At 47.6% G+C, this 27,610-nt stretch overlaps 2 protein-coding genes across 10 annotated transcripts in view; one reads left to right on the top strand and one right to left on the bottom strand.

Annotated features, from left to right (window-relative positions):
• BPTF (bromodomain PHD finger transcription factor) overlaps positions 1 to 20,793 on the top strand; it is a 144,674-nt gene extending 123,881 nt beyond the window's left edge. For 6 of the 7 annotated variants that reach the window (XM_056128069.1, XM_056128068.1, XM_056128067.1 and 3 more), the window contains 6 exons: positions 5,568 to 5,884; positions 8,681 to 8,854; positions 9,625 to 9,817; positions 11,316 to 11,400; positions 13,119 to 13,305; positions 17,941 to 20,793. In XM_056128069.1, the coding sequence (XP_055984044.1) occupies positions 5,568 to 5,884; positions 8,681 to 8,854; positions 9,625 to 9,817; positions 11,316 to 11,400; positions 13,119 to 13,305; positions 17,941 to 17,977 (993 nt within the window). In that variant the 3' untranslated portion in view covers positions 17,978 to 20,793. Of the gene's footprint in view, positions 1 to 5,567; positions 5,885 to 8,680; positions 8,855 to 9,624; positions 9,818 to 11,315; positions 11,401 to 13,118; positions 13,306 to 17,167; positions 17,529 to 17,940 lie in introns of those variants that run through there. The other variant, XM_056128066.1, reaches the window with a different exon arrangement.
• A 2,848-nt stretch (positions 20,794 to 23,641) lies between these two features.
• CUNH17orf58 (chromosome unknown C17orf58 homolog) lies at positions 23,642 to 27,542 on the bottom strand. Of its 3 annotated transcripts, XM_056127395.1 has the most exons (4): positions 27,425 to 27,542; positions 25,258 to 25,749; positions 24,930 to 25,121; positions 23,642 to 24,505 (listed from the first exon to the last, which is right to left on the bottom strand). In XM_056127395.1, the coding sequence occupies exons 1-4, from the start codon at positions 27,498 to 27,500 to the stop codon at positions 24,315 to 24,317; spliced, it is 951 nt and encodes a 316-aa protein (XP_055983370.1). In that variant the 5' UTR covers positions 27,501 to 27,542; the 3' UTR covers positions 23,642 to 24,314. The 3 variants fall into 3 exon arrangements, with proteins under 3 accessions (XP_055983370.1, XP_055983372.1, XP_055983371.1); XM_056127397.1 differs by lacking the exon at positions 25,258 to 25,749 and having other exon boundaries at positions 27,425 to 27,523; XM_056127396.1 differs by lacking the exon at positions 25,258 to 25,749 and having other exon boundaries at positions 24,930 to 25,124; positions 27,425 to 27,500.
• Between the last annotated feature and the right edge of the window lie 68 nt (positions 27,543 to 27,610).

Below are 27,610 nucleotides of genomic sequence, written 5' to 3'. Positions count from 1 at the left end.
AGAGAACTATTCAGAGAGGCACCGGGGGTTAAAAATCAAAAAGTTATTTACAAAGTATGTAGTTTTCATAGACTCCGTCCCCCTGTGTCCCCATTGTTAGTTCAGCAGGAGTGCTACAGATTCTTTAACAGTCGAGAAGCCAAAGGAGCTGAGGGGGAGTTGACAAGTCAAAATCGACAAACCAGTATTGAGACACAAGATTTCCTATTGTCCAGAATTCCTAAAAACAGGAAGTTCCTACCTGAGCAATTGTATAGCAGGTAGGGCACTTGGTTTGCTTGTGCCCAACCTGGGTTCAATCCCCGGCACCCCATATGATCCCCCAAGCCTTACCATAGAGGAATTCCTGAGTGCAGAGCCAGGAATAACCCCTGAGCACTACCAAGTGTGGCTCAGAAAACAAAAAAAAAAGAAAAAAGTTAACTTCTACCTGCCGTTCTCTGTACCCCTCCGCTTACCTTTGTGGTAAAAAAGAAATCTGGTTTTTGGTTTTTCTCCAGGTTTCACTTGTAGGGCTTTTTGTGGCGGTCTGGGGGCCACACCCTGCCTGCTTCCAGCATCATGCTAAGCAATCTCTCCCCATCCGGTATAGTGAACCGTGAGGTGCATTTGACCAACCCAGAGAAGTCTCGCAGGCCCTGGTTCTTTGGTTCACCCTGATTTGGATTTGGGGCCCAGTCCCAGTAATGCTTTGGGGACTGTACAGGTCCTGGAACTGAACCCAGAGCTTCACCTTTGGGGCACTCCCAGCTGTGCTTAGGGGACCTTGCGGTGCCGCCAATTGACCCGGTGGCTCCCAAATGCAAGGTATGAGCACGAGCCCCCTGGACCTTCTCTCTGTGGTTCCCCGCTTATCGTTGTATTTTATTATTCTTCATTTATTTGGCTTGGGGACCACAGCCAGCTATGCTCCTGGCTTTCTCCTGGTTCTAGATTCAAAGGTGACTCCTGGTGAGACTTACAGTTTGGTTATCAAATCCGGTTTGGTCGGTGCAGGACAAGCACACTGCCCATTGTACTAGCTCTCTGACCCCTTGTTTCTTTTTCTTTGAGTTTTTTCCTCACCAAGTCTAGGAGTTATTTCCATTGCTTTTTTGGTCTAACATTTATATTCCACACATAATGAAACCACTAATAATACATTTTATTTCTAAGCCTCATCAAAAAAAAATTATAAGTTCATTCAGTAAATAGAAAGGAGAAATGGTATAAAATCGGGGTGTGTGTGTGTGTGTGTGTGTGTGTCGAGGAGGTGGTGGGTGAACGACCATCGGGAGAGAGTACAGTGGGTAAGGCACTTATATTTCTTGTGCACACTCACCCAATTCAATCCCCAGTACCCCAAATGGCTCCTGAGCTCCGCCAGGAGTGATCCCTGAGCACAGTTGAGTGTGGCCCCAAATTTAGTATTAACAATAAGCATAAGAGGTTGGAGAGACTGAATAAGCTTAGGGACTCCCCAGGAGACTAAGGGAAATGCTCACTGTTTGTGGTTACATTCCACACCTAGGAAAAGTAATAAGAGAACAAATGTGATCTAGTCCAAAAACTAGAGAGTTCTGTCAAGCACTTCACATGTCATCTTCTTGGGAGAAGTGCCTCGGAGATAAAGCTGCTCTTCATCCATGTACTCTGGGCAACTTCAGTGCCAGGTGGTGTACCTGTCTTACCTGAATCGAACTCAGCGCCTGTGTTATCTCTCTGGCATAGTGGTTGTAAAGCTTCTGTCATGGTTCTGTGACCAGGGCTAGAGGGAGAGAACGGATCCAGGCACTATCCTAGCATCCCTCCCCCGTACTATGTGTACTCCCCCTGCACCACCAGGTGTGACCCTCCCCCCTAATTAAAAGGAAGCATCATTTCTTTGACAAAATCATTTGGAGTGGATTCAGATTCACCTAGTGATTTTTTTTTTTTTTTTGCATTTCATGTTTTCATTCTTTGTCACGTGTTTTGCTGGCTCCTTTGCAATGAGAGGTTTCACTTAGTCTCCTTAAAGCCTGGGGAACCTCACCCCCTGATGGTTCAGGGAGCTTGCCCTCACTGCCCCCTCGGAGGGCTCCTTGGTGCTGTTGTTGGGGTGCCCTTTCAGGCTTTTAGCCCTAGGCCCCAGTATTCCTCCCCTGAGCCCTGTGTCCTAGTTGAGGTGTTCAGGCGTTCATCTCCTTGATTTCTTTCATTGTTTATAGCCATTGATATGTTCTTGACTGCAAAAACTAGTGTTAACCTGTCAGACCCAGGTCTTTTTTTAATTTTTTACCTTTTTGGGTCTCACCCTGCAATATCCGGGTTACTCCTGGCTCTGCACTCAGAGATCAGTCCTAGTGGTGCTCAGGGGACCATATGGGATGCCGGGGATTGAACCTGGTTTGGCCGCGTGCAAGGCAAACACCCTCACCGCTGTGCTATTGCTCCAGTCCCCTGTCACAGTGTGATAATCTTACTGTTTCGTTTTGGTTTTGGCTACACAACCTGTCAATGCTCAGGGATCAAACCTGAGTTGGTTGCGTGCTAATCAAACACCTACCCACTATACTGTGGCTCCCACCCTTACCATGATCATTTTGACTTTCCTAAAATCTGTTTAATTCTTTTATAAATCACTTAATCATTTAATCCCCGTTATTCATCGATTTATTCGAGCGGGTGCCAGTAACGTCTCCATTCATCCCGGTTGCGTGCTAGCGTAGCCCAATGGTATCTGTTCGTTTTAGGAACATGTAGAGCCTCAAACCGATCATTTAGGGTCTTGACGAAGAAGTCTGACCATCTTATAGGTGGGCGTCCACGTGATCTTTTGATGTCTCGTGGAATCCAATCAGAAATGGCTCTAGTCCAGCGGTTGTCTGTAAACCTCATTACGTGTCCAGCCCATCTGATTTTTTTTTTTTTTTTTATTGAATCACCTTGGGAAAGGTTACAAAGCTTTCAGGTTTAGGTCTCAGTCATGCAGATATCAAACACATTTCCCTTTACCAATACTTTTTTTTTTTACCATGAAGAACCCCAATAAAACCCCACCCCCCACCCCTCCCAGTCCCTGTGGGGCAGATGAATTCTAGTTAACACTCTATCTGCTTTGATTAGATTCATTGTTTCAATAAAAGATTCACCACTATAATTTAGAGTTTACCCCCTCCCCCCCCCCCCCAAATCAGACATGCTGAAAAAGCATTGTGACGTGATTTGCTTTCTACAGCTGGGTTCAAGAATTAAATGTTGGTTTTGGATTTCTGCTATTTTACTTATTGACCCTGGAAGTATTTATACTGAAAGTCAGATAGTTAAGAAATTGGTTTCTGTGCTCTGGAGTCGTGGCCGTGCTGGAGAGCCGCTAGTGGGGGGCAACTGGTGGCCTCGGTAGGGGCCCATCTGATTTTTGATGTCTTGGCAAATGAGACAGCGTCCCTGATTCTTGAGCGTTGACGAAGATCAGAACTCCGGATTCTATCTCTCATTTGAGTGAATCGTGATATTCCAAGCATAGTTCTTTCGATTCCTCTTTGAGAGACCCGAATAGTGTTCTCATCCTGTTTTCGTAGGGTCCAGGTCTCTGAGGCATATGTTAATGCAGGAAGAATAGTGGAATCAAAGAGATGTGCTCGTAGCTGGAGGTTCTTTGTCCTTTTAGTTATTTCTTCAATGCTCTTGAAGGCATTCCAAGCCGCTCTCTTCCTCCTGCGCAACTCAGGTGCCAGGTCATTCATCATGTTGATTTCTCGACCTATTTATAAAATATCTTATTATCTCATTCTTACTTTGGACAACTTGGCAGGCTACCGAATGTAACCTGCCCACGCGGGAAAGTCTGGCAAACTCCCTGTAGTGTACCCAATATGCCAAATACCAGTAACAATGATGGGTCTTATTCTCCTAACCCTGAAAGAGCCTTGAATATGGCACTTTTTAAAATCTCAGGGCTAGGGCGAAGGAGACGTTCCGGTGCCTGCTTCAGGCAATCGATGAACAACAGGATGATCGTGATCGAGGGAGCTGGAGCAATAGCACAGTGGGTAGGGTGTTTGCCTTGCACACAGCTGACCCGGGTTCGATTCCCAGCATTTCATATGGTACCCTGAGCACCGCCAGGAGTAATTCCTGGGTGCAACAGGACGAACAACAGGATGATCATGATCGTGATCCTTTTAACTAATAGAATTAATCTGGTGGTTGACCTTGAGGGCACGGGGCTGTGCGAGGGATCCAAACCAGAACCTTGTGTGTGAGGTAGATGCTCTGCCCCTGAGCCACAGTAGAGAAGGATGAATGGGGGTGGCACAGTTGGTTCCCCCTCACCCAATTCCTGTATCTAAGTATATCCAAGTACCAGGTCAGAGGTTCCCAATCTTGGCCCTTTCCAAAACTAAAGTTTCTCCACATCTCCTGGAGATGTACATTTTTTTGTTTAGATTGGTTTGTTTATTGTGTTCTGTTTGCTGCACAGAGGTTCTAGGTTGAAGCTCTGCTTATTTCATGCATCTAAGACCACCAGATTCTCCTGCAAATGCTTGAGCTGCCTCATTTTTCTCTTCATAGATAAGTCTAGGGATTTTTTCTTTTTTTTAATATTTTTATTGAATCACAACGAGATACACAGTTACGAGGTTGTTCATGATGGGGTTTCAGTTAGATAATGTTCCAACACCTTCATCAGTATACATTTCCCACCACCAATGTCCCCAGTTTCCCTCCGCCCCCTTTCCCCAGGTTTAGGGATTTATTTAAATAATTATTTTATAAGAGCTTATTTGCTACTAGAACCTTCTCTGAATCAAACTGCACGAACTTATCAGAATAGCAGGTATGGTATAGAAGAGCGGGGAGGAGAAGAGAACTGGTGGGATAGTACAGTGGGCAGGCACTTGCTTTGCATGCAACCAACCTGGGCTCGATCCACAGCATTCCATTGGGTCCCCGAGGACCACCAGCAGTAACCCCTGAGTATTGCCGCGTGTGACCCAAAAACCACAAAAGGAATGGGGAGGAAATTGCCAGTTTTATGGGCTGGGAAAGAGTGATGGTTGTATTTTGGTTTGGGGATTTCACGTGATGCAGTGCTCAAGGGTCTCTCCTAAGAGTTCCTGGGGGACCACCATAGTGCTGGGGATTGAACTAGAGTCCACAATATGCCAGATAAGCAACTTAGCCCCCATACCTATAATCTCTACCCACCAGGATTACTTTTGGGGTTTGGTGTGGGCGCCCCGCCCATCAGTGCCCAGGGCTCATGCCTGGCTCTGTGCCCAGAGATCACTCCTGATGCCCAGGCCCATACGTGGGGGCTGCCATGGAACTCATGCCAAGCCAGTGTCCCATCCACCGGCCTTCCTCACTGCCCCCACAAGGTTGCTTTCAGGGTTGGTGCCTTCCTTGTCTTCTCCATCTGCATTCTGTCAACCCAAGACCCTCACCTGCTTGGGACCTTCATCTGTAGACCACCTTCTCCTGTCAGTCCTGTCTTTGTCTGCAGGAACCTGGGCTCCACCTGCAGTTCCTGTGTTCTCAGCACCGCTGCTGGGCTTGTGGCCAGGTCACCAGTTCACTGCCTTGTCTCTTCACTCACACAGGAAGAGCTCAAGAGAGACCTGAAAATCAAGAGAGAAAAGGAGATGGTGCAGGCCACTGCTGTGGCGGCCACCTCCCCCGCGGCGCCACCCGCGCCCCCAGCTCCGCCACCCTCACCCCCGCCGCCTCCCCCACCGCAGCACGCGGGCCCCCTGGCCACGGCCTCACTGCCCACTGCTTCCCAGAAGAGGAAGCGGGAGGAGGAAAGAGACTCCAGCTCCAAGTCCAAGAAGAAGAAAATGATCTCTACTACCTCAAAGGAAACTAAAAAGGACACCAAGCTGTACTGCATCTGTAAAACGCCTTACGATGAGTCCAAGTGAGTGCGTCCCCTCTTGCTCCGCTGGGTTCTGTTCAGTAGCCAGGGAGGGAGCGTTTCGGGAAAGAACTAGCGACCCGAGGGAGTGTCCACGGAAGTAGCTCACACCAGGGCCGTGCTGTCCGCTGTCTCGTCATCATGACACTAGGGAAGCGAACATTGGCTCATCCTCGTGTCCATTTGTATTTGTCCTTCATCATCTTTGTCAAAAACAAGCTTTCTGGTGCTGCCCCGCTTTTGCTCATACTCTTCTCTCCGGAGACAATTTGGTCAGCACTGGCGTCCCTCTTGCTACCCACAGCTGGGAGCTGCCTTTGCGGGGTCTCTCGGAAGCTCTGTGGGTCCCTGCTACCCCACAGGCTCCCCGACTAAATGCTGTAAGAGGTTTGCACTTGGGCAGGTTGGTTTTTTTGGGGGGTTTTTTCCTTTTTTATTTATTTATTTTTTTGTAATTTTAGAATTCTGTTATTTAAATTGCAATAGTAGACACTTGACATTTTTGTGGAATTTCCCGCTTTACTACTGGGGCGAAAGAAGTCAGAAAAATGCCAGTGTGTTTGTTCCTTTCACCAATCCTCAGGTTTGACACTCATGACTTGGAGAGGAGCATGGCAGCTCAGGCTGTTTTTGACAATATTAACTTTTTGGTGACAGATCTTTAAGGGCACTAATCCATTAGTGTTTTATATTTTATCATTATCATTCAGCTAAGCGCTTAGCTTCCATTTGAACATAGACTAGCTTTTTTAAAGCTAAAGTTAATCATGCTTTTATTGTACAAAAAATGCTTATTTGTATTTTTAAAAATGTGATGATTTCGAGTTTGGAATGTTTAGATGCCTTAAGTAGATACCAAAACAATTTATAAAGCAAATAGTGGTTTCCTTCTTGACGTCGCAGTTGCAATAAGGAAACTACACTAGTCATGCTATTTAATTGACCATTTGCTGGCAAGTGCCAGACCCAAACTTATGGTAGGTAGATCATGCTGCGTGTGGAATGAAACCTAAGTCTGTAGGCATCTTCACTCTTCATTTCTTACTCTGTTGATGATTAAACATAATGTAAAATGTGAAACCCTATTAACTGATTTTTCACTTAGTCTAATACAAGTGTGCCTCATTTTAAGAAAAATATACTCATGAATTACAGACCAAAACAAAATGACATGCAAAAATCATGTAGATGTTTGCACAAAATCATCAAAATATGCTTATGGAATTTCTTTAAATATCGAGACTTCTTTGGCCTATTCAGATGATAGAAATTCATTGCACTTTCATTGATATAAAATGACAGTGACATAAAATGAGGTATACATGTACACATGATCATTCTATTGCAGTTGCCTCCTCATTTTGTGGATATTTCCTATTTTTCAGTTTGTCATCATTAGCAAGCATTTCAGTGCACCAGGGTCATTTACTCACCGTTCCTGTTGGAATGAGTTCGTTTCTTTTTTTTTTTTTTTTTTTCCGTCGTACGTTATAATGATCTCTCCCCACAAAGGGTGATTTGGGAATCATGACCTTGAAGCTCAGGTTCTGAACTTCCTTCCAGAACACTCTGCCTATCTAGTGAACACAGCAGATGAAATCCCGCCAGGGCCCTGCCCCCAACAGTGGCAGTCAGGGCGGTCACCCTGCCAGAGAGCGAGTGACAGCACAGACACACAGCCATGTATTGTCCCCTCAGGCTCAGCTTCACCGGAAGCTTCCCTTAGTGTCCCCACCTAGAATGGCCCCTCCCCCTCCCCATAGACCTGATGGTGTCCGCATGCCCGGGCTGCTTCCCTGAGGCTCCTGCTTTCTGGCTACGATGCTACCGCAGCCTGTTCAGAGACGCTGTTGCTCACAGAGGCGCTTTTCACTGTCAGTTGGATCTTCTGTCTCCAAAGTCTTGAAGGGTCACTGTCCTGTCCGCCGCGCCCCCCCCCCCCCCCGGCCCCCCAGCCCGTGTTCCTCCACCCTCCCCAGGCTCCCAGTTTGCTCATCGCCCCCCACGCGCCACACCCCCCCTCCTTGCTCCCAGCACGGGCCAGCTGCTTCCTCTCTGCTCTCCCCTTACCGCCCTGGCCACTCGCGCACTTTACTACCATTGCACGTATAATAGCAACTGAGAAGCTGACCCCTCTTGTTATCCGTTATAGTTAAATCCTACTGTTCCTTTAGAAAATTAGGTAGGTCCTCACTGACTACATGTAACCCTCTTCCTTTTCTCCTCCATTCTGTGTTCTGACCACGTGTCTCCTACACCTGGCTGATTTGCATGTTCCTTGTAGCATAACTTCCACTTGGTGTTTGCGCTTTGCTTCGTCTTCAGATTGACACCGTGCGATACATTTTCAAACCTACCTAAGAATAGCCCTGAATTTGCAATGGCTTCTGTGGCATAGGTTTGACAGATGTAAGTCTTTGACTCCGTGGCTTTGGTTTTTTTTGTGTGTGTGTGTGTGCCTGTTCCCGTTTTACACACATTCATGACGAGAGAAGCATTACCATCAGTGTGTTGTTCATTTTTCAAATTCCAGTATGTTTTCAGTATGTTTTCAAGACCCACCTTTCACGAACCAGTGTTCTCGTTGAAATCGATGTGAGTGCCGTCATGTTCCCACACTCAGGCCCGTGTCAGATGCTGCCGTGTGTCAGGGGTAGAGAGAGCGGATCAAGATACGTAGATGACTCATTGCAGAACGTTACCCTGTAAGAAAGTGAATCGTGGCAGAGAGGACAGAATTAAGTACCATGCAGCTCAAAATGACAATTACATTGTCATTTTCATTGTGAATACTTTTAGGTTCTATATTGGCTGTGATCTTTGTACTAACTGGTATCATGGAGAATGTGTTGGCATCACAGAAAAGGAGGCTAAGAAAATGGATGTGTACATCTGTAATGATTGTAAACGGGCACAAGAGGGCAGCAGTGAGGAATTGTACTGTATCTGCAGAACACCTTATGATGAGTCACAGTGAGTTCTGATAAGAGCATCATATTTAATAATTTAGGAAGCCAAATTGCTCTGACTGCTTATTTATTTTTAATTAAAAAGCAAGATTTTTTTTCTGCATATATTATACACTTACATTACAAATTCCTTTTCGGTAATTTTTTCTCTTCTTCCCTCTTTACTTCCCCTTCAAAATTTATGTTTCTTCATAGTGAATGTTTGAGATGCACTGGGGCGGGGGGTGGGGGAATACGGTTTAATGGTAGATTTGATTCTTCACTATGCAACATTGAAATTAATGAGATTGAGATAGCCTAACTTATTTGGACTTTTTTGGTATTTGAAATGGGGTTTTATTGTAGGTTAGAAAAACACTAATGGTACGGCTCTGAGACTGCTATTAGCTTGCACAATTTTGAATTTCTTGTTGGGTGGCCAATATCAGCTTCCCACTTGAAACGGTATGAGTTGAAAGATTTCAGGCTTTGTTTTGAGTTTTAAAGTCAATTCAGTGTTTTGCATTTTCTTCATATTGGTTCTCTCCAATATTATATACACAGTGTTCTTAATAAATGTTTAATATCTGTTCTCAAATCAGAAATATTAAATGAACTCATTGGAATGTCTACAAGAGTGTTGATGAAACTACTATAATACTAAAACTATTTTATATCCCCGGGCTAGACTGTTTTCAGGTGCATGTTTTACTAGTTTTAAAAGTACATCGTCTGGGGACACCACCACCCCCCACAACCTGCTTTGGACTCACATTTCCATTTCGGATCTTGCAGATTCTATATTGGCTGTGATCGGTGTCAGAATTGGTACCACGGGCGCTGTGTTGGCATCCTGCAGAGTGAGGCAGAGCTCATTGACGAGTACGTCTGCCCGCAGTGCCAGTCCACAGAGGATGCCATGACAGTGCTCACGCCTCTGACGGAGAAGGACTATGAAGGGCTGAAGAGGGTGCTGCGCTCACTGCAGGTATGGGAGGCCCCCCAGCGGGCACCTGGGGTGAGGCCAGGGCGCCGGGCTCCCCGTGCAAGCCTGCGCTCCAGCCTGGCCCTCTGTTTCTGGGGGTGTTCTACAGGAAGGGAGGGCAGGGACCCTTTCACACAGTGTTCAGGGGTTCAGACTCGGTTCCCTTAGAACTGCTGAGTCTTCTCCTGGTCCATTAAGTTGGGAATGTTTGTGTGTGTGTGTGTTACATTTTTATTTAGAGAAAGGAAAGCTGCCCAATAAGGAATGCAGACTTTTGCAGAGGGAGAAGGCTGCATCTTGAGAAAAGGTTCTTATGGGCCAGAGCCATTGTAAAGCCAGTAGCGCACTTGCCTTGCACAAGCTGACTCAGGGTGTGACACGAAGAACAAGAGGTTCTTTCAAAAATCTGATTCTTGCAGCCAGAGCAATATAGCAGATGGAGCTCTTGCCTTGCCCCCACGGGAGGTGACCTGCCATATGCCAGGCAAGCGCCCTACCTACTGTATTATATTACTGGCTCCTGGTTTTGCTTTTCTGGCCATACCCAGCCATGCTGAGGCTATTCCCAACTCAGTCTTTTGGTTTGGGCTTTTTTTCCTCAGGGCTTACTCCTGGCTCTGTGCTCAGGAATCAATCCTGGTGGGCTCAGGGACCATATTTTATCTTTAAGGAAGACTTTTTTTTGGACCAAGGCAAAAACACAACAGGTAATACCACACTTGCCTGCAGCCAACCCACGTTCTGTCCCTGGCACCCCATATGGTCCCCCAAATGCTACCAGGAGTGATTCCTGAGTGCAGAGCCAGGAGTAACCCCAGAGCACCGCTGGGTGTGACCTCCCTCAGAAGAAGCTCATCCAATTTTAATTAACTTGAAAGGAAACATACATTCCCCTGCTCATTGCCACACCTAGTACAGCGGCCAAAGCCTGGGTGGAGCTAGAGGCAATTGCGCTGAGCCACGTCAGCCAGAAAGAAAGGGACAGACTCAGTCTCTTCAGCTGGGCCCCCAAGACACGCAGTAAGGGAGAAACAAGTCGCTGGCCCACAGCCCTGAGCTCCCAAGGCAAGGGGGGCCCTTTGGGTCCTCAGTGGAGAGAAGTGGGCGCCTGCTGGGGCAGAGGGTGGGGACGATGATGTGCAGGAGAAACACAGCCCCTCAGGAAAGGTTTACTGAAAAAGATGATTCTCCATCTGTCAGCTTGACACCGCCGGTGCAGGTGGCCAGAGGAAAAATTTCTCGACCCCTGAGCTCCAGCTCCTTCCCACACCACACTGGGTCCTCAGACCACCCTTCGAAGACCATTCGTGTAGAGTATGTTCATCTGAGATAAATTGTGGCTAGACCAAAAGTGTCTGGTACAAATGTTTCCTGTCTCCGGTTTTAACCTGACTCTGGGGGAGTAAGTACTGACACAGTAACGGCAGCTCTAGGTGGAATTCAGATGTTTTCCTCGGATAATCATGACGCCTTTCTTTAGTGATTACTTTTCTTGTTGCAGGCCCATAAAATGGCCTGGCCTTTCCTCGAACCAGTGGACCCTAACGATGCACCAGATTATTATGGGGTGATCAAGGAACCGATGGGTAAGTACCTGAACGCAACACAGGGATTGTGCAGAGTTCTCAGGAGACGGTACATTTTTCCCCCGTCAGATTGTTCCAGTGGGCCTGTGTGGTGTAGGGCGGGAGCACGGGACAGTGTGGTTCCTTTGAGGGGGTGTGGAGAGTGTGTTGATGGGGTTTTCTGTGGCGCCCACACAGCTGTCCTCAGGGAGAGTTCAGGGGTGTCAGGGACCACACCTAGTATAAATTTCCAGGGCGGAAGACTGAGCACAATGGGCAGGGAGCCTGCCTTGCATGTGGCCATCCCGGATTTGATCCCTGAACCCCTGTATGATCCCCCGATTCCCCCATAAGAATGCTCCCTGAGCCCTAAGCTGTACAGGTACAGCCCAAAACAAACAACACTGGGTGCCTGTTGGCGTGTGCTCACTGGACGGAAAGTTTTGTAGTGAATATTTGGTAGAGGAACAGCTCCTCTCAGCTAAACCAACTGATGATGATGTGAGCTGGAATGTTGCCATCCTTGTCTTCCTGTGTTAATGCATCTGCTCTAGCTGTGTGGAATTCTTAGTAAACGACAGTTCTGCTGAACCCGAGTGTGCTACAGGGGCGAGGTGTTTCCCCTGCTCTTCCGACCTTTTTTTGAACTCTGAGGTTGTAATTTCTCCCTTTAATTTTCACCTACCTATCCTTTTTCTCTCCTTCTCTCTCTCTCTCTCTCTCTCATTTTGGTTTGGGTCCTCCGTGGCAATGCTCAGAGCCTGCTTCTACATCAGTGCTCAGGGCATTGTCACTGGTGTGCAGGGACCATGCAGTGCTTTAAGGACAAGTCCAGGACTCCTGAATGCAAATCCTGCAAAACTCAGCTCATTCACCCCAAAAACTCTGCCCCGTTTCCCGTGGTTCTATGTGAAATTGTGTGGCTGTTTCCTGCAAGTACAGCTTCCTCCTCAGACCAAAGATTATTTCAATTAGCTTTTATCTCAGACATTTTATGTAGACATTTTGCATCATTACCACCAGGAATGGCAAGTCAGGATCACTTGTCACCTCTAGCCAGTAAAATAAAATTGACTGAAGAGGGGCCGGTAGGTTTGCCTTGCACTCAGGAACCCGGGTTCAATCCCTGTCACACCATGTGGTTCCCTGAGTCCAAGCGGGAGTGATACTTGAGTATAGAGCTAGGAGTAAGCCATGAGCACCACTAGGTGTGGTGCAAAAGCTAGAACAAAACGTTGTACAAGGGTTCCAAAATGAAGGAATTAAATTCTGGACTTCCCTTTGTTGTGCTATAGTTCCTTGTTTTTCATATATTTCGTGGGGCGGGATGCCACACCTGTCAATGCTCAGGGCGTACTCCTGACTCTGCACTCAGGAATTACCCCGGCAGTGCTCTGGGGATCATATGGGATGCCGGGATCAAACCCGGGTCTGCCATGTGTGCAGCAAATGCCCTCCCCACTGTGCTATCACTCTCGCCCCCTTGTTTTGAAAAAATTGAATAATGTGCAGTTTTGAGAAGAATGCTTTAAAGGGATTGTATTTCAGAGCTGTCTTTGGCCTGGACCGGGAGATGTGCGTGTTCCTCTGTTCCCCCAGTGTCGCTTAGGGCAGTGCCCGGTAGTGAGTGTGTGGCCAGGGGTTCCTGGCTGCTTACTCGGGATCTTAGTACTGTAGTTAGTAACCACACTGGAACAAACTTACAGCTTGAAAATGTTTTTACATTTTGTGTTTTTAAGACCTCGCCACCATGGAAGAAAGAATACAAAAACGATATTATGAAAAGCTGACGGAATTTGTCGCAGATATGACCAAAATTTTTGATAATTGTCGTTACTACAATCCAAGTGACTCCCCTTTTTACCAGTGTGCAGAAGTTCTTGAATCATTCTTTGTACAGAAATTGAAAGGATTCAAGGCTAGCAGGTGAGCAGATTGGTTCCTTGTTCTGATTTATTCCGTTAGTCAAACTGTATGTTACACTCAGAATTCATCCCATCGTCTGTGAGAATTTAAACCTTAGAATCAAAAAGCTCAAAGTGGAAATCAGGAGTCCAACATTATGCTTTTGATCTTGGCTGGGGGGAGAGGGGGTTGGCATTGGGCCGCACTTGGAGGTTCTCAGGGCTGACTCCTGGCTCTATTTTCGGGGATCACTTCTGCAGGCTCGGAGCTATAGGGGATGCCGCGGATTGAAGCTGGGTTGGACCCATGCAAGGCAAGCATGGGAGCCACTCTGGCCCCGATGTGATGCTTTTTAAGCTCAAGGAGTCTTGGTACTGGAGGGACGATACCACCAGGAGGGTGCTGCACATTCCCTGAACCCACTAGGAGTGTTTCCTGAGCTCAGGGCTGGGAGTAGCCCCTGAGCACTGCCAGTGTGGCCACACACACACAAGCAGAGGACTAATCTGGGACCTGAGCCAGATGAGTACAGCAGGGAGGGTGCTGTCTTGCCTTGCCTTGCGTTGCACATGGCTGGCTCGGGTTCGAACCCCAGCAGCCCATGAGGTCCTTTGCACACCGCCAGGTGTGATTCCTGAGGGCAGAGCCAGAAGTAACCCCCTGAGCACCTCCAGTGTGTCGTGTCCCCGCCTCCTTCATGCACCCCCTCCACGCCTCCCCCCCCCCCCCAGTCAAGTAGAAGTCATGAAGGGAGATGAGAGCACTTGATGGATCTGCCTTAGCTTTGATGTTGTAGAATGTTGTTCGGCTGTGGGCAAAACTCGACTTCTTAATTAAGTCCACAGATAGTTTGTCTCTGAACCTTCTAACATCAAAGCTGACCGAGTGGAGATTCAGGTGTCCTGCCGCTGTTTTGAAATCCTGGATCGCCTTTTCAGGCGCGTGGTTGTCCGCCTTACCTCGGGACAGTTGACACCACTGTCCAGCTTTGAGTCACTTTATTTACCATCTCACACCCTCCCCACCACTCCTCTCCTCCCCCCCTCCCCTGACAGACAGGTTGAGCTGGGGGGGAGGCGGAGGCCTTGGCATCTCCTTTCTCCCTCCTCCACACAGTCTCTGCCTTATCTCCTCATCCTCTGCAGAAAACCTAACATGATTTCCTTGATTTCCCTGCCTCCCTGTCACAGAGTCTGTCAGGAATTGAATTTGAGAGTCAGTTTACATAAACTGAGAGTAAACGCTCAACCAAAGAAACACAAAACTAACCCTAGGCAAGCAGCCTGGGGAGCTGAGATGTAGACCGGGAAGGGGCCACAGCGCTAGTACAGGGAGCAAGGGCACGCAGCGGGCGCTGTTCATAGCTGGGTGTAGTGCAAACTGCCCCCCACCCCACAAAAACAAGACATTGCTAACAAGTCCTATTGAGTGCATGCGGGCTGTTCCCTCAGCAGGGAATTCCCCTGCCCCAAGTGCCGGTGGTCTTGACACGGAGGGGAGAAAGCCGGTCTGAGCAAAGCCTGCCTGGAGAGCAGGTCACGCACAGACCCCTGGTCCGGTGACTTCTGACAATGAACAGGGACCTGGAGAAACACCACAGGGGTTCAGGCACTTGCCTTGCCCACAGATGACCCCAGTTGAACCCCCATTACTGCTCCCCCGAGCACATAGTCTGCGAGCATTGCCGGCTGTGACTCGATGTCTCTCCCCAACCCCCAAAATTGAACAGAGAGGCTGGAGTGACAAGACAGTGCAGAGGGCATTTGCCTTGCACGCCGCCGATCCCGGTTCGATCCCCAGCATCCCACAGGGTCCCCTGAGCATTGCCAGGTGTGGCCCAAAAAGCAAAAAACAGAATAGAATGCCAGGATCTCAGAATTAAGAGTGACCAGATACGTCACAGAGAGGTCACGGTGTATCAGAAAGATTCCAGAGAAAATGAAAGAACATTTAAAAATCAAATCTCAGGCCAGAGAGGACACGGCCTGACTGTACCCCATGATTCCTGGTCCCAGGTGTAAGGCACCTGGGGTGTAAGTGCCCAGTTCAGCCCTGGGCACTGCATGCGGTCCCTGAACACCGAGCCAAGAGTAATTCCTGAGCATAATCAAGTGTGGTTGAGAAAAAGCAAAAACAAAAGTCTGATTCTTACTCCAAGAGAAACATGGAAGAGGTGAACAGGAATAAGAATAATCAGAAAAGGAGCAAAATGAAATTTAGACCTGTTGCAGGCAGTGAAAGTTAAAATCAAGCAACTTCCTCGTGTACAGAACAAAGTGATGGCTGGAGAGATAGTACCTGGGTTAAGGCACTTTTGCCTTGCGTTCCGTTGACAGTGGTATAATTCCGGTAACGTGTGGTCCCCCAGGCACCTGGGCCAGGGTCACCTCTGAGCTCAGCCAGGAATGGGCCCTGCTGGGTGTGGCCCAACACCCTCGCCCCATTCCATCCCCCAAGAAAGGTCAGGGAAATTAAAAACAAATACAGTAGACTGTACTCAATATTCACCTAATGGAAATTCCAGAAAGAACAAACAACAGATGACAGGAAATTATGATAAGATTAACAGAAAGTTTTCCAGAACCGACGAGAGTTACAGGTCTTTAGAACAAAGCAGAACAAATCATTGGCTCATCAAACGGATATTGATACCCTTCTGTGTGCCAGATGCTCAGTAGAGCAGGTAAAAATAATTGGGTCAGGTAGGGCAGCAGGGAGGTTGCTTGACTTGTGAGCAGCCAACCCCCAGCATCAAATACAGTCCTCCAAGCACTGCTAGGAGTGACCCCCGAGCACAGCAGGGTGTGGCCCAACATATATGTAGCTTTAGGCAGGGGATATCCCTCAGACATGACTCCCGTATTCCAAACCCTAGGCATTATTCCCAGTTTCAAAAAGAGGGGAGCGGGGAAAGTAATAATGTATGATTAGTATAATTTTTACTGTCTGTGGAGACACATTGTTGTGGAGGAGGAAAATGCCATGTGCAAGACACAGTTAATGAACAGCAGGGGCTAGAGCAATAGTACAGCGGGTAGGGCACCTGTCTTGCACACGGCCAACCCGGGTTCAAGCCTGACACCCCATAAGGTCCCGACCCTAGCTCCCTGGGAAGAATTCCTGAGCACTGCCAGATATGGGGGGAAATAAATAATAAACATCATAAGCCAATTGGACGAGTGGGAAAAGATCTAACCACATAGACACCCCCAGGTACCACACAGCCTCCCGGGTACTGCCCGTAGGGTCAGGGAGAGAGCGCGGCTTCCCTGGAGGCCTGGCAGGTTCTAAGGCCTGGCCAGGTGCTGAGAATGTTCGTGGTGCCCCAGAGCATCACCTGGGACCCTTCCTCTCCTCCCACCCACCCCCACCCCACCCCCCGCCCCTCCCGCATAAGTAAATACTGGAAAGGCTTTGGCTTAAAGCTTGAGGTGGAATCCGGAACAAGAGGAGCCTGTGAGGAGCCTGAACCAGCAGAGCGTGGGCTCAGGCTGGACTGGCCAGGACAGGGCCACCTGCAGCTGCCGCCTCCTCACTCAGTGTGCCTCATTCAGTGTGTTTATTTCCTCACAAGTAAGCTAAGTTTGCTCAGTTCTGCTGAAACAAAGTAAAATGTGAAGAACCATGAGAGCATTTCAGAGGCAGGGAAACATCCAAGTGTCATCCAGGTAGCTAGTAGAGTAACCAAGTAACCAAGTAGAGGTCAGGAGCACCTGCCCTCAGAAGCCCCTTTGTGTTTGTGACCCTTGACCTTGGAAGCGCCAGTGTTCCCCATTCTTAATCTGTGACCCTGAGCACTGCTTGCACATTACTTTCATTACTATTACAGTTGCTTTGTTACAATTCATCATTCATACCATCCGTGTTCTTTTTTTTCTTACAGATTGTGATATCTTTAGTGTGAATTTTTAACTGGAATCAGAACTGGATGTTGAGGTCATTCTTTTATTGCTCCACGTGATTACCTAATTCAAAACCGTTCCCCCCTCCCAAAAAAAATTCAGATTAATATAATTTTTGATGTTGTAAAAATGCATAGTAGTAAACTTTTTATGCTAGCGGCCTTGTTAATAATGTTTTTAAGAATTGTAAACTCCTGGAACACTGTATATATAACATTTTGGCAATAGGAAGTACTTGAACTTAGTCCGGGTCACTGTACAGTAATTTGGTTTACTAATAAAAGTTGTGAATAAAACTGTGAAACTAGAAAGCAGACTTTTTGACTTTGAAGAGAAGAATGTGACTTTTAATATTCCTAACTGTCTTTCTCATCCCCCATCTCACTGAATCTGCGTGTAGGACCCCAACCCCCTCCCCCCTTCCCTGCCCCCACCCGCAGGACCAGTCACAGTGTAGCACCTTCTCCCTGGCCAGGAACGTTTCATAGATGCCTCCCTCCCTTTATTGAAGAGCGCTATAATCTTGACTAGAAAAGTCTAGATAGAAATAGCTTTTTCCTGTCAGCTCTGTTTACTGTACAGTAAGGTTTTAAAATCAGAGGTAAGATTTTCCTCCCTTGCTCTCCTCTCTTTGCTTGCCAGAGGTGAATGTGGCTGCTTCCCATAGACCCATTGGCCTTGGCTTCCCTGTCGTGTGTCATTGTTGTCAGAAGTGAAGGGTGCTTAATTGTTCCCTTTTTTCTATATTCTGTAGGTCTCATAACAACAAACTGCAGTCTACAGCTTCTTAAAGTTCAGCGTGTTAATCTAACATATAAACACAGCAAGAATCTGGTTGTCTGAACTATTGTAAATTAAGGAGCCAGATGTTCTTAGTCAGGTAATCCTGACAAGACCAACCCAAACTGCGTTTTTATTGGTCATAACAGCCCAATTACATTCTTGGCCAATTTTTGTCCAACGGACAAGGGAAAAAAAGCAAAGTCAACGACACCATTATCTTGTCAAGATCAAATGGTTTTACTATTGTGGCAGAAGCGGGAAAATTTGTTATTGAAAAAAAAAAAGAAAAAAGAAAGCAAGAAAAAAAAAGATACTATGGGGTGAAGTGTAACTCCATGGAAATGCCACATCTGCTCTTCAGTGAAGAAGCTGGTTTAGAGTCTCAACGGAAACTTTTGACTGTATTTATTTATTGTTGCAAAAGAGACGCTTTTTTATCGCTGCCCTCATTTGTCAGCTAATTATTTTTTCTTATAAAATCCAGCCCCAGTTCCATGTAATCCATTCTGTATCTTATCATGATTCCTGTAGGTAAAAGTACAAGACAACCTCTCGGTGTCTTTTCTTTCTATGAAAGGAGCTGCTATGTATACATGTGCGCACACACACACATACAAACACACACACAAACACACAACTGGGAATCAACATGAGTTTCTTGTTCACGGTAGATCAGCATTACGCTTGCATAAAGGTTGGGCTCAGTGGTCCTGGACTAGACTCAGTTGCCTTGAATATAATAGTACAGTTTGTCATTTACTCCGCACCAGGCTCAAATGAGTAAAATCTCTTTGAAGGTATCTTGTTTGTAAACATTTGTCAGATTCTAATTTTTTTCTTTTTGTATTAAAATTCAACTATGGATGTATATGAAACAAAATAAATGGAGATCATTTTTCTCCCATGGACGGTGTCTTTGAATGTGCGCTAATGGCTTTGTGAGCCTTTGCGGGGCAAGGGAGGGCTGCAGTAAATGGAAGGTAGACCCTTGATTGTACCTGGGTTTTCCCAGGATGCTACTGGCCCTTTGTTTTACGATTCCTATCCTGTTGTCCTCATGTCAGAGAAATCTTGAGGGGTGCTAATCCTGTTGCATCGATAAGGCGTCTCCTTCCTCGGCGCAGTTCTGAGTCTAGGCGGGATCAGTCACAGACAGCTACCTTGTATTCTAGGAAGGGCATTTTTTAGACAACTTTGTCTTTTTTTGTATTTTTCCATTTGTTGGTTGAGTTGTTTGGGGTTTCCCCACACCACACATTTTTTTTAAAGATGTATAAGCAGAAAAAGGGGAAAATGGAAACTATGGCGAAAATGTATTTTGTATGTTTTTCCCTTCAGCATTCTAACCTCATACATTGTGTCACTAAATTGTAATAATAGCTTCTGTAAGATCTGCCATAATTGTTTTTTGCCGTTTTGCAAAACTCGTACTAGATTTTTTTTTGCACTAATTCCTGTTAGCTTTGTGCCACCAAGTTCTGAAATTAATTATTGATTTAAAATTTTTTTTCCTTCTGTCTAATATCATCCTGCTATGCAAAACCTTTCCCAAATCTTAAAAGATACTGTTTCTTTAAAGATACTGTTCTGACTCCCAATTCTTTCTTCTTACAGCTTCAGGCATACAGGATATTCTGGGTTGATTATACCTAATGCAAACCCATCCCTTTTTGTACATAAAAATGTCACTTCAACCTCTGCTTACCAGCTAATGAGTCTGAAAACATGGAAACAATTTAAAATACTTAGATGGAAATAGTCCAAAATAAGTTATTCTGTCCTTTTACTTTTAAAAAATCCCCTGTTATGTATGCACTCTGCTGATGCAAGAATTGTACTTTCTAATGAATTAAGAACATCTCCCCATGCCACGCTTTCTGTAGACCTAGAAATGGCCCTGGGCTTACTCCTTTAAAACTTGTTGCAGCCAGAATTTTCTTACATGTAGGCAATAGATTGCTGTGTTTTTAACAGATTGTGGCAAAATCTAAACAGCAATTCTTTTTTGTATGGAATAGGACATTTCATCCTAGAAAAATAAACTAATGTTTTTGACATTGGATTTGGTGCAGTTTCTAATGAAACAATAATGCGTTGGTTGATATATTTTCTGTAGCTGTTGGCATTGTCATATTGTACCAAAAGTAAATTTTATGGAAATTCTCACATCAGGAAAATGTTGATTCCATATGGTAAAGATATTGATTCCATGTGATAACGCTTTTGCGATTTCTGTCACCAGATAAAAGACAAAAATATTTATAATTTTACCAACTACAGAGCTTTGGTATTTAAAAAGTAACCTTTCAATACATTCTTTTAAACCAGTTTGAAAATAAGTTTCAAAACCCTGCTCTTCGATGAATATTCTTTGGTTTCTGCTATTCCTTAAGAGATACATATTACAGCAATTTTGCTATTAGTCCAAACAGTAGAAGGCACATTTGTAATACTGTTAGGATTATTCTACTAGTCTTTGGGCTTGTAAATCTATTTAATTTGCAGCAATAGATGTCCTTGGCTTAAAGTATTTTTAATGCTTGTATCTTCACCTGCCAAGTTCGGAAGCCTTGGAAATCATTTCATAAAAAGTATTTTCATATCGGTAAGCCTTTTTCTCCTATCCAAATTCTGTGGGATTTGTATTTTAGTTAATGTCCTGCAGTAGGTTTTTAAAAATTGTGAATTTTCAGAGAGCTATTTTTAAAAGTAAACAATTACCTTTTTATATTGCAAATGGTCTTGAATGTTATTTAAAGACACTGAGATTTGCTGTTGTTTGTAATTTTCCTTCTAGAATCTGCAAATAAAAGTGCTTTCCTTATTTCTGTTCATTTCTATTAGGCAAACTCCCAGCATCGTTGTGTTTCTGATATTAAAGACTTAGCCAGGTGGCCTTGTTGATCTCTGCACACATAAAGACCGAGCTCCACAGAGCTCCATAACCATGGAGCATCAGTTTAGTAACTAAGGCTGTTGCCCCTTGGTTTCAGGTTTCTAGTACTTAAAATGAAAACGGTGGTATGGCGTGGGCAAGGCAGGGTCCTGGAAGTACTTGGAGGATCACGGACCAGCCAAGAAGTGTTTAAGTATTGTCATTTTGAGGTATTTCCAGGTAATACCTAGAATAAAATGCTTTAGAAAAGAAGAAGAAAAAAATAAAAGATCACCCACCCCTTGCCCGATTTGGACCAAATTCAGTTGTAATAGTTGCAATAGTTGCTGATTTCTGAACTAATAAAGGCCTAAAGCTGCTGGTGGGCTCTGCAGTTGTTGGTGAGTGTGTCCATGTGTATGATCAACATCTGAAAGATCCTTTCAAGGCCAAGGCCTGGATGTGGCTCAGCAGTAGAGCACTTGTCTTTGCATGTGTGAGGCCCTGGGCTTGAATCCTGGCACCGAGGAATAAAATATTTTAAGAGAAATATAAACAAAACAGTGCCAAAAATATTAAAAGACCGGAAAAGTCTAGTCAACCACCCCAAAATATTTTCCCTTTGAATTTTGAGAGAGAGGGCCTTCTATATGTGAAACATGTATCCTAGTGAGCTATGATCCTTATTGACACACTCTTGAAGGCAACTATATGATTAACAGTTGAGGGGCTGTTACATGTGCATGTATCATTTAGTCTCTGGAGCACAAACACAGGCACTGAGAAAGAAGTCTGCCAGGGGAAAATATTTGTTAACTGCTATTCATTTACTAAGTAAAATTTCCCATAGCATTAAACATTGTAGGCTGAGAGACAGCTCAGTGGGCTGATCATGTGCTTTGTATGCAAAAGGCCTGTAACCCTGACGTGGGGTGAGCCCCCAAGCACTGCCACGTGTTGCTTGAGAAAGAGAAGAAAGTTGTGGGGGCCTGGGGTTTTTTTTTTGTTGTTGTTGTTGATTTTGATGTTTTAATGCTACACAAGGAACTTACTGAACATTGGAATGTTGATATTTAACCTTTGTTGCCTGCCCTGGAATTAGCAGAACTGCTCCCTGCCTTCAGGGTACCCCCCTCCACCTACCTGCCCTCTTCTGAATCTCATTTTTCATTGCAAACATCGTCTTGGGTGATGGCCTTAATTTTTATCAAAGAACTATTTTTAAAAGCTGGCCTGCTATTGTTTGCCACGATGTACATACTAACAGTCTGACCTCAAGAGTCACAGACCACATGGGGGTCTGTGTGTGTGTGTGTGTGTGGTGTGTGTGTGTGTGTGTGTGTGTGTGTGTGTGTGTGTGTGTGTGTAAAATTTCTCAGAAACAGTATTCACAAACCAACTGAACTCTAAATCTCAGGATTCTGGGCAGATGGTTTCTTTTTCCTTTTATGCCAGAACTGTTTATTACTCCTCTTTCTACTCCAGTATCTGAGCAGCCAGCCAATAATGTATCTGCTTGGTCATTTTTGTCATTTTCCCCACACTGTTCCTCAGGATCATCACTTAACTTTCTGTATTTAAAAAAATTACTCCCTCGGGCCAAAGTGATAGTACAGCGGGGAGGGTGCTTGCTTTGCACGCTGCTGACCTGGGTTTGATCCCAGCTCCCAGATGGTATCCCAAGCTCGTTTGCCAGGAGAGGTCCTTGATCACAGAGCCAAGAGTAAGCTCTGAGCACTGCCCAGTGTGGCCCAAGAATAAGTAAAAACTGCTCCCTAGCTTGAGACGTGGTTCAGTGGTAAGAACACTGCCTTGTATAGGTGAGGCCCTGGCTTCAATTTCTGGTGGGGAGAGAAAATCGGGTTTGTTTATGGTGCTTTCCTATATGAATCAACTTTTTCGTAAAACTAATGAGAACCAGGGTGATGTCTTAAAGGATTGTATTGCAGCAGCAGGCCCGAAGTTCAAACTTGGCATCATGGTACCACGTGACGTTCTCCCAAAGTACTGTTTGGGAGGCAACCCCCACCCCACCAAGAAAAAGAAAACTGACCCACAGGCCCTCTTATTCATGGCAGACACTTTTCCAGCGGTTGGTGTCATGATGCCTGCGAAGTCACTGAATCTTCTGCTATTTGAACTTGCTCCCCTGTGGGCTCCTAGCAGTCCTGGGAGGATTAGGGGGGATCCTGGGCTACAATTTGCCTCTGTGACCCTCAAAAGACCACAGACAGCACGCATTCCCTCAGCACATCTCTGACACAAAATACGCTCTCAGAATTTTTCATTTTCTGAACCCCGAGAAAATGTTCGGGGTCTGCTCTCAGCGGCACACGAGGGGTCCACATGGGATCGGAACCTCAGCTCCTGCTCCCCAACTCTGCACTCCAGCCCAGTGACCCACCTCCCTCACTCCAGGCTGTTTTTCTTCAGTACAGTTCATTTGACCTTTAAGGTAGTAATCTTCAGCTAGGTGAGGGTTATTGATACCTGTTGACAATTTGGTCTTATTTAAAAAAAAATTGCTTATGTCTTAGTGGCCTCAAGCATAAAACTCAGAATTCCATTCAGCAAGTGATTAAGTCTTTTTCACGCCTCCTGGGGAGCCTGTAACAATTCTCTCATCCCTGCACACTCTTCCGTGGGTTGGCCACAGAACTCTGGGAGTGAGTTTGAGAATGCCTTTTTCCCCAAACTTTAGTGGCTTACTGAGGCTAAAAGAACCAGGTGCATCCAAGATCTAATTTCAAGGCAAGATTTACTGCTTTACAAACATAAACACGATACTTGGTCTTAATAGAAAAATGACATCAGATATGCCCAGAATATATTTAAGCACTGGGATAGATTCCAGATTGACACATACAAGTTTCTAGAATTGGGACAGCTTAAAAAATAAAGTAGAGCTTACACTTTGGTACATCCATAACACTTGTTTGAGTAATATTTCACTTGAATTAAAACTTTTAGTATGCCTTCAGTGTAAAACTTCAGTACTTGTCTTGGGTTCTGACCTAGCTTTGATCTAAATGACACTCCAAACATGTCTCTGACTAGTGCACTTACTGTTTGTACAGAATTTAAAATGTGATGCTTTGAGTATAAAATTTGGTTTGATACATGCTATAAAAGACGATTCAAAGTTGTATATTTCAAATCAAGGAAATGGTTTTTTTTTGTGAACTCTATTTCTACTGGAGAATGTATTTAAATTAAAATAATAAAAAATAAACAACACGAAGCCGTGATCTGTTAACTGGACAGGTCAGTTATCTGAGCTGTGTAACGGCAGAGGCAGAGCCGTCTTCCGTGTCAAGAGCGCGTGGTGAGTAACAAAGTGTCGAGTTCGAGGTCAGAATGGGAACGACACGACCCGTTCCTCCAGGGCCCTGAGCCCTGTGCGAAAGGAAGACCCCGCTGTCCGACCTGAGACCTGTCTCTAGAGCCCGGCGCGGCCAGGGCGAGGGGGCTCAGGGGCACGGGGCGTGGACGGCACCTTGCACCTGCCCGTCCCGTCTGCGGTTGTATCTTTTCACGTAGCTGCTGCTGCGTCTCAGCAGCCCATCTCCCGGCCGGACACGCCCTCGGAGGACCTGGTAGAGCGCTGCAGGCAGCTGCCGCCTCTTATGGTAGATGTGGCCCATCACGATGTACCTGCTGCCTGGGGAGAGTCACAGAAACGCCTATCAATAGTGTCTCGTGGGGGCGGGGGGAGCACGAAACGATCAGGTGCGCAGCCTTTGAGAAAAGCTGCAGCTTGAGGCTTCATCTGGCTGCACAGGTTAAAAAGTCAGATAGCAACAGGTGGGATCAGCCTTTAGCCGCTCACCTGCCTGTTGGGGCTAAACCGACCGTGGCCTCGTTGGACCAGAAGCGCGAGTGGAACGGGGCGTGGCTGCAGAAGGCAAAACCTGAGTGGCCGCGATAACACCTAGGTCTGAGCACTGGCAATTCCGATCCCTACCCCACCCCACCCCCAAAGAAGGGAATCGGGGGTACCAATAGGGACGGGGGACGGGGCATCCCACTTCCAGAGAGTGGCTGAAAGCACATAGAAGAGCGGGCGGTCAGGTCAGGTTCAATACCGGGTTTAAACTCTGGGCATGGCTTATTGCAACTGGAGGGGTCTAGGGCTAGGAGGTGCACTCGGAAGAAAAACCCGTCCGGAGTGAAGTACAGGCGGTTCATCTTGTACAGCCCGTCCCGGTCCACCAGCAGAGTCACCAGGCGGATCCCCGTTCCCAGCACGTCCACATCCTGCACGATTCCGTTCACCGCTGCTTTCAAAACAAAGGATCGGGAGGCACGCGTGACACTCGGGTCCTCTCTCTCTCTCTCCTCCTCTCCCCTGCGCGCCTCCGCACCTCCCGCGTGGGGTGGGCGGTGCAGGGGCGTGTGGCGGGCCAGGCTCACCGAATTCGCTGGCGCAGAAGGCCTCGCGCTCCTCGGGGTCCGCGCTGCAGGCGCGCGCGCAAGGCTCGGCGGCGCTCGGCGGCGGCGGCGGCGGCAGCGGGGCGGCGCGCGACCGGTTGGGGTGGGCGGGGCTGGCGGGCGCCTCGGGGGCGCGTGCGCGCGGCCGGTTGGGGTGGGCGGGGCCGGCGGGTGCCTCGGGCGCGCGGGTGCGCGGCCGAGCGACGGGGAAGGGCGGGGCCCGGGCGCGCGCGCGGCGCAGCGAGGGCTGGTTCTCGGCCTGCGCGAGGCGCGGGCTCGGCGGGCCCGCGGGCGCGCGCGCCACCTCGCGGACACCCGCTCGGTTCTCGGCGTGCGGCCGAGGTTTCCGGGGCCGCGGGTCGGGCCAGGCGCGGTCCGGGGGCTCGGGGACCGCTTGCACCCGCGGGCTCGGCGTCGACTGCGTGCCCGCGCCGCCGCCGGGGTCGGGTTGCCGGTGGGGGGGCAGCGGCGAGGCTGCGGGAAAGCAGAGGGGAGAGCGGAGAGGCCGTGAGGGGCGTCCAGGGAAGGGGCGCGGGGGGCGCTGGCCTCTTCTGCCCGTCGGAGGCCCCGTTGGACGATGGCGATGAGGGTCTTGCTTCGGAGGACCCGGGGGCCCGATGGGAACGTCCCGTCGTGTGCAAGATCCTTCGCAAATCTATAGCTTTTAGAACCGCCTCCACCTATTTGTTTTAGGACTAAACATCTCTGACAACTCGGGTTGAATAACGAACCCTTCTTGCCCTTTCTTTAATATATATATAAACATCCGCCTTTCGGGCTATTTACAGTTTTGTTGAGAAAGCAGCCAGAAAAAAAGGGGGTGGGGGGGCGCCCAGGGAGGGGAGGTCTCGTATTACAGGTTCTCCTAATTGTTTCAGCGCCCCTGACAACACAACTATTTGGTTTTCCCATCCGTGTTTACACTGTCATCTTGATCGCTGCGAAATCCAGGGCTGGTGAGTGGATTTTTTTATCTGGCTTCTTGGACACTACTTAGGAGCAAACCCACAGTTCAGAAAGATTTTTAAAAGCAAGTATATCTATATATATATATATATATACATATATATATAAAAGCACACAGCATCGCGTACATTTCCTCCTCGTTGGGCAGAGGGAAGAGTTTCTAAAAGGAAAAGGTTCGGAATAAAAACTTCCTCTCTCTTCTTGAAATTATGAACGATTCTCTCCCGCCAGCCTCACTCGGCAAACTTCAGCTTGATTGCAAAGCGGGCAGCTTTCCCTGCCCAGTTACACAATCTCAGCTCCGCGTCTGCCTGGGTCCCAGTGCCCACCAGCACGTCTTTATTTATTCTCTTTCCCTAGTTCCAAGGACCACCTGGGGCATTGTCCTGCTCTTGCACTGGAAAGCTCGGTTCACCCCTTTACAACTCCTGCAACACACCCCAGGGGGATTCTCCAGCCAAGTTAACCAAACGGCAGCAGTCGGAGCCGGTTACAGCTGATTTTTAAACACCCCCCCGCCCCCAGGAGCTTGTTTTCTGACTCATGCTCCGGCTGTCCCCTACACAGCTGAATAAAGGCCTGGTGACCGTCCAATTCCTGACTGTCAACTGTTGACCTCACTACTGCTTCCCCATAGATATCGCCATCTGTTGTCATGGGAAAGATCGCCTGATATTTGGGTTAAATGCCGCTGGAGTCATTCCGTTTCCATGTGGAAAAATAACCCCAAGTCGGTGGCGCCGCACGCTGCGGAAGCCGTTTTTCCCAGAGATGGCCCATCACGCAGCCCGCGGACACCAGGCGAGCAGGAACGCCCCTCCGCCGGGTCGCCCTTTCCCCTGGCACCTGGGAACCGAACGGTCCTTCGGCACAATCGCTGGCGGGGTCCCTGCGCCCGCCGTCCGCCCGTCCTGGGCTGAGGGGGCGCGCAGCGCGGCCCCCCCACCCCCCCGTGGACCACGTTCCCCGCGCCACGACCCCGCCAAGTACTTAACATGCAAAGTTTCCTGCGCGCGCCGGAGGAGAAGCGTCTCGAAGCGGACCTGGAGTCGCACACGGCGGCGTCCAGCGCTCGGGAAGGACCCCGCATCCCCGCTGCGTCCACCCCGCTGCCGACCCCGCCTCCCCCCGCATCCCCGCATCCCCGCATCCCCGCATCCCCGCGGGCTCAGCCCGCCCTCACCTTTGCTCGCCGCCGCCGGGGTCTCGGGAGCAGAACCCGCGAGCAAGCAGAACAGCCAGAACACCCGAGCTGTCATTCTCGCCGACGCACCGCCCAGGCTCTCGGGCGGCCTCTCTCCCCCCCGCACCCCTGCTCCACACCCCCACCCCGCTTCATGCTAATGAGGGGCAGCCTAGGGGGGAAAGG

Source organism: Sorex fumeus, unplaced genomic scaffold (genome assembly GCF_029834395.1).
Source record: "Sorex fumeus unplaced genomic scaffold, SorFum_2.1 ptg000063l, whole genome shotgun sequence".
NCBI classification, from domain to species: domain Eukaryota; kingdom Metazoa; phylum Chordata; class Mammalia; order Eulipotyphla; family Soricidae; genus Sorex; species Sorex fumeus.
The sequence above is the reverse complement of the archived record's forward strand: the minus strand, read 5'-3'. Positions and strand labels throughout refer to the sequence as shown.

Excerpts from the sequence above, each read along its gene's own strand:
- CUNH17orf58 (XM_056127395.1), bottom strand. The coding sequence starts at position 27,500 with ATGACAGCTCGGGTGTTCTGGCTGTTCTGCTTGCTCGCGGGTTCTGCT. Across the intron at positions 25,122-25,257 it reads CTTCTGCGCCAGCGAATTCG|CGGTGAACGGAATCGTGCAG; the intron begins GTGAGCCTGGCC and ends TTTTGAAAGCAG. Across the intron at positions 24,506-24,929 it reads ATGCCCAGAGTTTAAACCCG|GCAGCAGGTACATCGTGATG; the intron begins GTATTGAACCTG and ends GACTCTCCCCAG.